The 12965-nt window shown below is 39.8% G+C and overlaps 2 protein-coding genes and 1 long non-coding RNA gene across 6 annotated transcripts in view; 2 read left to right on the forward strand and 1 right to left on the reverse strand.

The window, feature by feature from the left end:
• Positions 1–1279, forward strand: part of DNAH8 (dynein axonemal heavy chain 8) — a 142134-nt gene extending 140855 nt beyond the window's left edge. For all 3 annotated transcript variants that reach the window (XM_040552327.1, XM_040552326.1, XM_040552328.1), the window contains 2 exons: positions 390–511; positions 988–1279. In XM_040552327.1, coding sequence (XP_040408261.1) covers positions 390–511; positions 988–1275 — 410 coding nt within the window. In that variant the 3' untranslated portion in view covers positions 1276–1279. The remainder of the gene's footprint in view (positions 1–389; positions 512–987) is intronic.
• Positions 1280–2190: 911 nt separating this feature from the next.
• On the reverse strand, positions 2191–8479 carry LOC121067607. Of its 2 annotated transcripts, none has more exons than XR_005818349.1 (3): positions 8351–8479; positions 7612–7716; positions 2191–2372 (listed from the first exon to the last, which is right to left on the reverse strand). It is a non-coding gene; the product is annotated as an uncharacterized LOC121067607 (long non-coding RNA). The 2 variants fall into 2 exon arrangements; XR_005818348.1 differs by lacking the exon at positions 8351–8479 and adding an exon at positions 8140–8219.
• Positions 8480–10189: 1710 nt separating this feature from the next.
• Positions 10190–12965, forward strand: part of GLP1R (glucagon like peptide 1 receptor) — an 89598-nt gene continuing 86822 nt past the window's right edge. Inside the window, exon 1 of the mRNA XM_040552669.1 lies at positions 10190–10329. Coding sequence (XP_040408603.1) covers positions 10261–10329 — 69 coding nt within the window. The 5' untranslated portion in view covers positions 10190–10260. The remainder of the gene's footprint in view (positions 10330–12965) is intronic.

Here is a 12965-nt window from a genome sequence, read left to right on the forward strand (position 1 = left end):
ATATCACCTCACATAATTAATACCTTACCTGCCTTCAGCTTCTTTCTTGAAGCACAGATCTACTATGTATCCCGTAGTTGATTGTGTAGTAATATATAAGCCGGTATCCTGAGAAAACTTTTAAGCCACTTAATTGTTCAGTTAACAAAAAATATATTTGATGTGTCATTTAAAAAAATATTTCTCAGTGCAATGCCTTCTATGGGGCCAAAATAGGAACAAGAAAGTGGCAAAGCAAAGTTTGCTGTCATTAGTCAAGGCGCATGGTTTCATGAGAACTCTGAATATTGCCTAGTAACATTGAGTGCAGAACTGTGCAGATAATGAGCAAGATTTTTGTTTTTTTTGTCATGGGAGTATATACTAAATCTGTGGCTTAATTTTTCAAGGATTCCTGACAGCAGTGAGACAAGAAGCAACTCGAGCACATAAAAGCTGGGCTTTAGATACAGTTACTATACATAATGAAGTGCTAAAGCAAAACAAAGAAGAAATCACAGCACCTCCTTCTGTATGTATGACATGCAAAGATATTTTAGTATTCATTTCAGTATTTAATTTGTCATTCGGTCATTTGGGATTGCTAGAGGAAAAAGTCACTATTGTCTTCAGCTCATTTTTTTTTTTTTTTTTACTCAGCTTAAAAGAGAAATAATTATAGAAATTTTGTTTTGTATTTTGCATTTATAAAATTATTTTAAGAAGCATTTTTAATCTTCATCCATGGAAGAAGATGCATGGATTTACTGAATATATAATAAACTTTACATCAAATTACGTACTGTATAAGCTTTATTAAACAAGTTTTATAGTCACAGAGTAGCATTGCCTTCTGAAAAAGATAGATATAATTTTACAGGTTGGAAAGATCCAACATCAGATACTTTATTGTAGAAGTTATATTAATTTTAATGGCTTAAGCCAATTAATCATTTTGCAAAGCAGATATTTTCTTTTGTGTGACATATCTGCTTACTCTCCTTACAGGAAGGAGTATACATTTGTGGGCTATACTTGGAAGGAGCAGGCTGGGACAGAAGAAATAGTAAACTCATTGAGTCTACACCAAAGATTCTTTTTGCCCAGCTGCCTGTGGTACATGTATTTGCAATTAATACAACTAGTCCTAAGGATCCCAAGCTTTACGTTTGTCCTGTTTACAAGAAGCCCAGCAGGACAGATCTGAACTACATTACAGTGATCTATTTGAGAACAATAGTATCTCCAGACCACTGGATATTGAGGGGAGTGGCTCTTCTATGTGACATCAAGTAAACTGTTTTTCATACCATAACAGAAACAAAACATACAGCATATGTAGCCAGTTATGTGTGTAAATCTGCTTTTCTATTTCATGGCCATTAGTCATTATATTAAAACTTTCAGCATTGGTTTATGGATTTTTTTTTCCTCTTTGATAGTTCTAAAATAAGTAAGTTAACTGATTGTAATCTTCGATGTTTCCATTATAGTACTTAAAAAAATACTGGCTTAAATAATACACAATATAAAATAAGACATTGTTAAGCTTCAATAGACAAAATCTTAGCTTCTTTGCATCTTCTTATATACAGTTTTTAGCTTGCATTTCAAGAAAATATAATGACAACAGAAGACAGTATAAGGCGTAATAAAATTTAGCTTCTCCCAGATACAAGTCCTTAAGTATTTCTGGATTGAGCACAGCACATAGATGATTTTCTTTGACTCATGTTTTTTGTTTGGGATTTTTCAGAGTTCACTTGTTTTCGTAAAACTATATAGATTATGCAAAACTACACCAAGAATGTTCATCTCTGCAGTATCTCACACAAGCCAGGAAGATCTGTCCCATTTAGCAGTGTGGGAATATAGTTACAGAAGTAGAACAGTACCAACTATTTAATTTGGATGCTTTTGTAATTATAATAGTGAAACAATTTATATACACCTATTTTCCTGCATTTCATCTTAGCTCTTAAACATAGGCTTGAAATCCTTAGAGTGGCTATCACAACATTATTTCCTGATAAACCTGATGAATATACATGAATTTTCCATACATGATTAGTATTAAGTTAATTCTGTGCACATAATTGTAAATAAGATAAGCAGTCTACACTCTCTCTTTAATAATCTGTATCAAATTTGTTGCTCCTTCAGATACATGTATTTGGCAACAGTTTTTTCACTAACATCCCATCACAGAGATATGTTCTTCCTTTTGCAGTTGAGGAGTGATCAAAAGCATCTGCTGTGAAAAAGTGCAGCTACTGTTACTTGTTGAAGGCCTTGGGCATCTGGTGGGATGGTAAAAGGCTCTTTCTTGAGCTGGAATTTGATTGCTTTCTGTTGAAAGGACATCCTCTTGCAGAAAGGTAGTGGGATATAGGCTATTACAATACACAGATACAAAATGATTATCAGAATAGTAAAAATGAAGATCTCCGAATGCATTTAAAAAGCTTCTTCTCCCTCTCCCATCTGTAGACTCTAGATCCAAATATAACAACGAGATAAAGTGTTAGGTCACAAATACACAGAGATAGAAAGAGTTACAACTTGTAACATTAAACTACATCTGTACAGAGAATAAACTATAATAATAAAAAGACTACGCAACTACAAGAGATTCAAATCATAACAAAAAAAATTAAAATAAAAGCTAGTACTTGTGGTGAGTTGAACCTTACCCACAGCTAATACCCACCCAGTTGTTCACTCAATCCTCCTGCCCCAGTAGGATGGTTGAAAGAACTGAAAGAGCAGAAGAAAAAAAAAAAGACCTTGTGGGTTGAGATAATGACAGTTTAATAAGTGAAGTATATCTTCTACACAATCAAAGCAAAATAAGGAATTTGTTTACTGCTTCCCATCATCAGGCAGATGTTCATCCACTTCCTGGAAAACAGGGCCTCAGCACACATTCTGTTACTTGGGAAGACAGATACCATAGCCACAAATATCCCTGTTCCTTCTCCTTTCCCTGAGCTTTCAGTGTTGACCTTAACATGGCTATGGAATATCCCTTTTGTTGATTTGTCCCAGCTTTTTCCCGTCCAACCCTTTTGTGCACCCCCAGCCTACTCACTGCAAGGACACGGCAGAATAAAGAAAACCTCAATGCAACTCAAGCAGGATTCAGCAACAGCCAAAACACTGGTATGTTATCAATACCATTCTAGTCACAATGAAAACCACAGCACCATACAGGCTACTGTGAAGAAAGCTATTTCCATCCCAGTACAGCATTCTACCCCAAAATCTTGGTAACAGCCTCTTTACACCAGCTCATTTATTAATATTTGCAAATATGTCTTAAATGGCCATGGACTGGGTGTTGGGGGGAAAGAAAAATTCTTGTTTGGAGTACAAAATATCTTAGTTCACATCAAAAAGAAAAAGAAAAAGCACAACTTAATTTATTCATTTCTAAAGTTTATTTCCTGGTCTGCCCTTTCAGCTTCATTACAGTAGGGACACTATGTGCAACCATGTGAACATTGCCAAAGGTGGAAGGTGTGCATTGCCTCATTTATAACAGTCTACATGGGAAAATATCAGGGAACATGTAAGCTAATAACGTTCTATGTTTTGTAACTTACACTGAAGAGGGTTTCATTCTCCAACCTGTATAATATCAAGAATAGAGATGAATAATATATTGTTGATCTCTATTTCATATATTACATCAGATTCTTGACAGCATTTGCTGCTTCTGTTTGTCAGAGTCCATTCACCCTTGCCCATCTTCTGTGAGACTGTCTGGGGCTTTGTTTAGTCATGTTGTTCTATTCCGTCAGTAACATCCATTAGTTCAATACTTCCAGTTTACTCCCAGCAAAACATTCTTTACAATCAATGTTTATTTCCATATAGCTTTTCAGCTAGTTTGTGGAAATAATGCTTTGCAATAGTAACAGTCTACTGTCATTTAGAAGACTCCCTTTTTAATCTCTGAATGCTTTAAGAATATGCAAGAGATATTTCTGTCCTCATATGTGGGAGAGTAAATACTTATACTTTATTTGGTGACAGCCAGCTCTTCAAATGGCTAACAAGGTACAATTATTTGATTCTCTCTCTCCTAAGCCTCACTCATTCATCACAAGTCATTTCTCCCGGTTGACGTAATCTATAAGAGCTCGAGGCCTCAGTAGAAGACCCTTCACTCCCAGGAATGTTCTATACATCCAGAAAAGATAACAAGCATTCAATTTCATAAATTAACCTGGACATGTTTTTTCTGTAGTTACTGAACAAGTTGCCTTTTTTTTTTTTTTTTAAATGGACAATAGGTATTCAGGATAGTCCTATTCAAGTTGTGAGACAGTATACCAGTGATTGTATTGACAAAGACAAGAATGCCATATCAGCAAAACACAAATACTTAACAGATAATCTAAACAACAACTCTCTGAAAGCAAGGGCTTAACTCATGAATGTGTTTGAGAATGTGTAGCAGAATTAGTCCAGAATTACTTTAAAGCATGCATCCATAGTCTATCAGATTCCTTCCTTGATCACTGGAACTGTCTCCCAGGAAGATTTTACTATCCATTTCCTCCAATTTTCAGAGGCAAGTTTACGCAAGTGAGACAACGTAAGGCACACGCTCCTACTGCCTTACAGTGGAAACATTAATGGGGGTTCTTTGATCTGCTAGCTATGTCAAGATGATCACCTTGCACGCGAGCGAGCATTCTTCAATGATGATTCACAAGAAATCTGGAGCATGGCTGTATGGTGAACTTTTATATAGCAATGGATAGAATCAGATAGGATTAATGAAAACTATGGAATATAGTTTGCAAGGGGGGGGGAGATGTTTTCATCTCAGGTTGTTAAATCTCACAAGACCACTGACTGGTACAAGCTTGTTCCAAAAATATAACATTTCAGCTAAGCTTTCGTTTAAAAGATTTATTATTTACAGAGAAACATTCTTCTTCCATTTCTGCCTTGAGATTCTGGTTAGTTATAACTAAAATTTGTTTAACAAAGATTCAGAATATTCACTTCTAAAGTGAAATATTTTATGGAAAAAAAAATGTCGTTTTCCTGTACTGTTCAGTAATCTCATTTGCTGACTATATCTATTCTTAATATTGAGTTCATTATTTTTGGGTGATCTGGAAGAACATTTAGCAACAGTATTTAACTGTAATTCTTTGAGGCAAGTAGTAAAAAAAATGTATAGAATGTGCAAGTTGCAGTTTTAAGTACATTGATGTTTCTGCTGCTTTTTAAATATTGTAATGTAATTGCACAGTTATGACAAATCTCCAGATCCAATTTCTTCAGAAGCCTCTGATGTTTTATTCCTAGCATAGACATCACATGGACTAAAGCAAGCACTGACAGAAGTGGTACATGTGTCTGCACCACACAAGCAGGGTGTTCCTGAGACAAAGCTAGTTATATATAGAAAACGCTTTTTTTTTTTTTTTCCAATTGTGATTAATACTGCTTTCAGAGCACACAAAAAAACATGCAGAGATAACTCTTACAAAGTCAGTAAAAAAAAAAAAACTTTTAAATTTAGCAGGATTCCACTATCAAGATCAAATCCAGAAGGAAACTTTGGAAATTGAAACACCACAATTCTTTATATAGCAAAGATTAGGATGGAGAAAATGCTTGTCTCAGCATTTGGAAAGCTTTTTCCTGTGGAAGTCTGGGTCCTGTCTGCTCAGCATCTAGCAGCAGAGTAGACAGAAGTCCTCTCTACCTCTTTGGCAAAGACCAGTATTATGATCATTGCACAAGACATATCAAGATACACAAGGCAGGTCTCCTTTTCCATATCAGTTTCCCTTGGTGAGAAGATATTGAAAGGATTAACTTCTAAATAATTCCCTCACAGAAAAAGCTACTACTCTATAGTAAAGGGAGAGAGAAGACTAGTATTTCCATCAATGTTACTCCAATAAATAATAATTTGACTTTCCTCTTTCCTCCCTTGTTCTGTGATTCATAGCTTCCTGTGAAAAAACAAGGAGAGAAACTGAAAGCAGTACAGAATATTTCTTACCATCCTTTCCCTTGTGCTAGCATATTTTTGTTTTGTTCACCTTAGCAGCCTTCTATAGGCCAAAATACAGTTCTTAACAAAGCATTCTTGAAAATGAGATCTTAAACTAGGAAATCTTAATTAGGAATCAGGGATTGTGGTAAGAAATTCATACAGTAATAAAAAAAGTTATTTCCTATTGTACAACTGCAAACAGCTTTTACATCTTTGTACTTCTAAGATGTCTAGATGTAGGAATGCCTAGGACTGATTCGCAGATTCCACAGCACAGGGCCACATGAGTCCTTTGACAACATTTTATGGAAAGGACTTGAAGCAATTTCTTCTTTAATAAGATAGAGAATGTATGCTTTGTATTGAAATTAAGCCTCGACCTGTATCATTCCCTCCCTATAGTTGTTACATAAAATAAATTCCACACAGCAGCTAGACCACAAAAGTAGATACAGCTACTTCCATTCATTATGTAGTTTACACAATTTTAGTAATAAATAAAGATAAATCTTTGTATTCGTTTCTCTGCTGTCATCAAAAACATATATATAGCCAAAAAAGAACAACCTAAACAACCTATACTATATGACAGCTGAAAATGGATCTCTTTTTGGTCAAGCAGTACTTGTTCCTTTTATCTATTTACATCCAACCAGGCCTTTAAGACTGGAACTACAAACTACCAGCAACTTCTGTTAATTCATTTGGAGTCTACATCTCTAGTACTGTACTTCACATTATAGGAAACCAGGAGATTTCAACCCCTGCTGCATAGCTAATATGAGACATTTCACGTCCCGATTCCATTCTCCTACATGTGAGCAGGAATCTGAAGTAACAGAACAATTAGTACTTACAAGAATAAAACTAAAAATAATTACATTTAATGCATAAATGTATACTATAGCCAGTAATCAAAAGAAATTAACGTACAAAACTTTTGAGAGTGTAGTGCATTAGAAAGCAGGTTAATCTGCTATATAGCTTTTTGCTGTAGGCATGTTCTGATATAGCATACTTTAAGATCATTTTGAATGTTACTGAAATGCTTAAGTTTACCAGTTTCCAATGTCCAGGTTTCAAGACAATTCAGATAATTTAGTTTCTCCAAAGATATTGAAATGCATATAGCTTCAAGACAAGATGACCTCTTCTAAATACCTACATGCTTGTAATCACAAGTATAGGTTATTTGTTTGTAATACACATTTGCATAATACTGTTCAGTTACTTTTTTTTTTTTTTCCCCCCCCGGGAGGCATAAAAAAGGATTTGGCTTAGCTGAGTTTTATTTCAGTTAAGCAGGTATCTGTATGAATTCAGATTATCCAAACACATCCATATTCAATGATTCAATACTAGAATTTTTCTGCTTCATTTCTTAAACACCTATTTCAAGTTTGAGACATTTCTTTGAATAGCTTCATAGGTACTGATCTTCACCTCAGAAGTTTTAGCTTTTACTGAGCTTGCAAAGACCTGTACTGACAGTTCCTCTTAGCAGAAAAAAAGAAAAAAAAAATGCTAACTGCTGATACACACTACAGTTATAAACCACAAGATTAAACAGCCAACAGCCTTTCAGGCACATAGGCAACACTTACAGAGCCATCGTACAGGGCAGCAAGGGCAGCAGCTCCCTCTACTCTTCCTATAAATCCTGAGTTTAGGTCAAACACTTAGTTCCCCATGTCTCAGCAACCTCTTACCTTAAAATATCAAATATACATATGTAAGCTAGAAGGAATTGAAGGAAGGAAAGAGAAGTTACAGAACTCCTACACTTCAAACATCATCTGCAGTCATTCAGCTACACACACACACACACACACACAAAAAGTCTCTTTTTTAAGAGAGCAGCTCAAAGCTTTCTCAACACATTATGCTGTATTTTTCAAACTGAAAGGATCTCAGGCTCTTTTAAAGTTAGATCGTATCATTTGAATGCTTCACTTCGCTCTCTGTTTTCAAATTGCCCTTCTCTAATGTTAACACCCATAAAAGAATAAATTGGGTTTCAATATTGATAAAACCACCAATAAACATAACAAAAAATTCAACAGATACAGGTTTTAGAAACAACTTTTGTCATTATTTCCCCCCAGAAATATTTGGGTTTGCGTAACAAATACCTTCCTATCTCTAGGAAAGTGGCCTGTCTTTTATCACAGTGATATAAGTCAACAGGTCATTTTCAGTCTTCTGAAATGACATAATAGCTTCCGAATGGGCATAATAAAAACATACCTGTTTATTGTTTACAGATAATCCTCTTGAGTTAAGTCAATCAAGGAGACAACAAAATAAACAAATTAATAAAAATATTTATTTGAATATACCTACAATTAAAAATGAATCATTGAGATCCTCCAGAAACATTCACATAGGTAACACCAGTGTAAAATTCATCACATCTAAAAAATTAGATCTGATTATTTCTGGAAAGTAGAATTAGCCTAAAGTAATACCTCTATTTCCAAAGGGATGCACCTCACCCTCATAGGCTGATAAGGCTCTTAAACAGAGACATGAACTCATTAAGTTCCTGTGAAAGCAGCTAGCCACCTACTAAGCACAGGTGCTGGGAGTCATTTTGGGAGCAGAAGTCCTAGCTGGGAAACTTAATTAATAAGTCTGATGCAGAATCAGGAATGGAAAGCAGTGGAGACATGCATGTGAAGCAGGTGCACCCTGATAAGGCTGGTGGTGCTATCTAGGTGGAGGAGGTTTCTTTCCCTGTATTAAGGCTTTCTGTTGCCTGGCCTGAATGAAACTGGAGGGTATTTTGCTCAGTTGCCTGGTGGTTTTGTTGGTTTACTGAAAGCACCTGTAACATATTTGGTCCTCATGCCAGCCCATAGGCACTTCCAAATGGAGTCAGGTGTCGGACTTCAAGTTAAATATTCCTGTGAGGTGTAACCAGGCTTGAGCTAGAGTCTTCTCTCAGCCTTTCAGGGAAGTAAGACCACATAAAACTATAGCAAATGGTTGGTTTTCCTAGTCATGCTTCTCAGTAGTCTGGCATAATAGATGCTCTCTCTGTTTGCTTCCTTCCAGGACATGTGATAATTGCAGGTAACAGAAATGCAGGTTTTTGCAGAAATTTCTTGTAGTTACGTGTAACTTATATGTTCTTGTAGTTATGTGTAACTTATCTTAGCACAAATGGATACACATGCCTTTAAGGCAAACATTAGATATGGGCTTGAAGCAAAGGGATCACTGATTTCCATAAAATCAGCTTCTTCATTGGTCTAGGCCACATGGCTGTGCTTGAACAGGATTTTACAATTATTTGTTGTTTATATTATATTTATTTTTTTACTCCTCGCTGTTTTCTAAGTCCTCAGCAACGTCTGTGACAGAAATGTTACTTTTATGGTAATGGAGCATCTCTTACTGGGACAGTGAAAAATTAATCTCGAACAACATAAAAAGCATCACCTGAAGCAGACATTCAGGGATTTCAACTGACTTGAGGTGTTTGAAGGTCATCTCTTTTAGCAACCCAAATTACACATTCTTTCTTTCTTCTTTGGGAATAGTTTTTCCAATCTTTTTTTTCTCTCACTTTAGAAAAGTTGAAGGAAATACCCTTTTTGGCTTCAGTCAACCAAGTCACTTCAGTAAATGCTGCCTGGAGTTAGCTGTTGAGGTGTAACTGCTGTCCTGGCTATTCTCATGCTAAGGAATTTCATGATCCCATGATAGTGATGCTCTGGCTAGTCACGTTCCCAAAGCATCAGCCTGTGATGCATTTGAAATTAACGCACGTCATTAATATTTAGCTCCTTTACATTCTAATTGTATCTAACAGACCAATCTGAAATCTTTTCCCCTGCTCTCAGTTCAATGCTGAGATTTCCTTCCAGACCTGTCAGGTCTTGCATGCTTTCTTCTTTCCTGAAGACTTTAGCTCAGAAACCTACACCTGATCTAACATCCAGCTCTGAAAATTCACGTTATCAACGGCTGACTGCACTCACTCTTCCTAAAAACTAATAAAACTTAGAAAACCGCCTGGACGGGGGCAATCTTTCCCAGCCCGCCCCAGGCAGAAGAGCAGAGGGCCGGGACCTCCAGGGGCGCTTCCCCGCTCTCCCTTCTCCTCCTTTCGCTCCCCTCCGGGCCGCACCTGGGCCGGCCCCGGCCCGGCTCCGCCTCCGCCGCGGCTACAAAAGCGGCCGCCGGAGCCCCGCCGGGAGCGGGCCCCTCGCTCCGCCGTGCCCCGCGCATGGGGGCCGGCCACGGCCATGCCCCTCGCCACCCTCCTCTTCCTCCTCCTCCTGCTGGCGGCGGCCAGAGCTGCCCCCGTGAGGCGGGTGAGTGCCCCTCCGGGTCCCCTCTCGTGCGGGTGTCCCGGCTCCGGGGCGATGCTGGCAGCGGGACATCCCGGGGCTGTGGGTGGGGAGCGGGTGCTGTTGCCTCCCAGTGCCCTGTTCCTCTGTGGGGCGCGGGGGATCCGCGTTGAGGATCCCGGGAGGGGTCCCGGTTGACAGCCAGCTACCGGTGGAGGCACTGGCAGGGCTGTGGTACGGTCTTCAAGGTAACTCTGCTTCCCCGCAGCCTCGGGGATGTGCTGGGGTGGGTGAGTGGACACAGCTCAGGGCGGTGAGGTGGGTTTTAGGACAGGCTGAGATAGGGAGGGAGGGAGGACAGCAGCAGCCTGGGACATGGTCTGAGGGGGAGTGGGTGAGAACACCCGTCCCTGGCGCTGAGCCCATGGCTTGAATTTTCCTAGATCTTGAGTCAGCCTTGTCTGCGAAATGCCTGTCAGATTACTTGAATGCTTCCTCTGGCAGAAGCGACTGAGGCTGTTGGGGTTTCCCTCTTCTGCGGGTCTTGTGGGTGACGTGGGGCTGCTGGACCCAGAGGAGCCTGAAGCGGTGTCTGGCTCAGGGAGAGGCCGCACTGCGTATGCATGGCCTGGGGATGGGGAGACAGCGGATGGTTTGGGAAGAGCAGTGGGAGGTGACAGGGAAGAGGGTGACGGGTGAAGAAGGGTTTTTTCCCCCCCCCGTTTCTGTGGGGATGGGGAGGGAGAGAGAGGCTGGCTGTGGGCTGTAGAAGGGAGGGATGGTGAAGCCGACTGAGCCTGCTAGCAGTGCAGCTGCTTTTCTTCCAGTTGCTGAAAGTTTATGAGGTTACTGACTTACAGAACACTACTCAGAACAATCCATTTAGTTCCCAGCTAGTCAGTGGGGTTGTTGCGGCTATTGGCTTCTGGGTTTTCTGGTTGTCTTATGTCTTCCTTCTTTTTGACATCAGGGCCTTGTTAGAGGAGTAGCAGGCACAAGTTGCACCTGGAAAAACTCTGGTCAGGAAAACCTCTTCACCCTGAAGGTGGTTGAACACTGGCACAGGGACCCGGAGAGGCTGGGGAACCTCTGTCCTTGGAAGTGTTTGCTTCTTGATAAGGCACTGAGCAGCCTGAGCTTCCATCAAAGTTGGCTTGTCATTGGCTGAACCAGATGACTTCCAGGACTCCCTTCCACCCTGAGTTATCCTGTGGTTATGTTAGTGATGGAGATCAGTAGCATTTGCTTGCAGTCTGTAGGAGTGCTAGAAATGTCTGAACTTCCAGGCTGTGCGTGGCTGTGGTTCATGGATGTGTTTGGGGTGAGCCAGAGATTAGCACCACAGAGGTGTGCTGCCAGGTAGAGATGGGAAGCCAGCGTATGGCTGGGTACACTTGGGAACGGGCTGCCAGAGGCCAAGAAACAAGGTGAAGTACTCTTCCTAGCAAAGGGGTCTCCTTTGGCTGGATGTAGGACTAGGGGAAGGTGAGACGGAAGAAGTTTCTCTGATCTCAACACTGATTTCCCTCTGACTTCAGTGTCACAATATGTCATGTGCTTTTTAGCCTCTTCTGACACTAGAGGGTCTTATCTGACAACTTGTCTCGAGCAGTGATTGTGTCTGTTGTGTGCTGGCAAAATGTACAAAGTACTCCACTCGATGCTAAGAGTGCAGAAGCATGGGACTTTTGCTGTCAGGAGTCTTTTCAGGTTCAGTTCAGAATGGTGCTAATCTGCTACTGCTTAAGCAGTATAAATTTCAGTTTAAATACTCTTGGCTGCAAAATCTTGGCTTATCTTGTTTAAAGAGGCATGACAGATGTGACAGGAAGGTAGGATAATATGATAGGGAGTTGGGGGAGAAAATGTTTTACTGGTGCTGTGACTACTGTTTTACTTCGAACTTCCCCATCTCCTCAGTCCCTCAAATGAGTGAGAAAGGGGATTGAGAACAAGACAGGAAAGGCAGAAGAGGAAGGTAAAGATGTATGTGGAAGTAAGAAAAAAGTCTAGAGTTTGATTTTGTGCTGCAAACTTGACGCCATCTTAAACACAGGATGACTGGCAATTGCTTAAGTGTTTAGATCGTTTTTGCTGCATTGAGGGTGGTAAAATGACCAAGAGCTGGTAGCACATGGCTGCATTGCAGAATCTTATTACTCATGACAAGCCTGTGTCCTTTCCCTGCTTGGCCTTGAGCAGCGATGTCCTGCTGCTGACGGAGCTGACACGCAGCTGCTTGCTGGTTCTCTGCCATCTGGTTGTATCCTGGGTTTAGACTTCAGACCCCAGTTTTCTATGTAGAGCTTATGTTCAAAGCTTTGGTAGGATAGTCTTGAAGAAAGTCATTTAAATACCAGTGAAGAGCAAGCAGGAGCTGTGCCCTAGCTCTTAATCGGCTTTCTGTTCTTCAAACTACCCCTGGTGCTTTTGTTCCTCAGGCTAAAATGTGATTAACACAGCTCCCGGGTGGAAGTACAAACAATTGAATCCAGTGGAAAGGTTACAGATCTTTTGCTGTCCTCAGCTCTTAGTTCTGAAGTGCTTTTGCTTGGAAATAGACAAGTATTCACATCAATATCAGCACTTCTGTTAATTAGAGTGTATGGATGTTTGTGTATGTGCGTGTTGTTGGCACTCAATTACTATTGGATTATTTA

The sequence above is a fragment of the Cygnus olor genome, chromosome 3, assembly GCF_009769625.2.
Source record: "Cygnus olor isolate bCygOlo1 chromosome 3, bCygOlo1.pri.v2, whole genome shotgun sequence".
Classification (NCBI taxonomy): Eukaryota; Metazoa; Chordata; class Aves; order Anseriformes; family Anatidae; genus Cygnus; species Cygnus olor.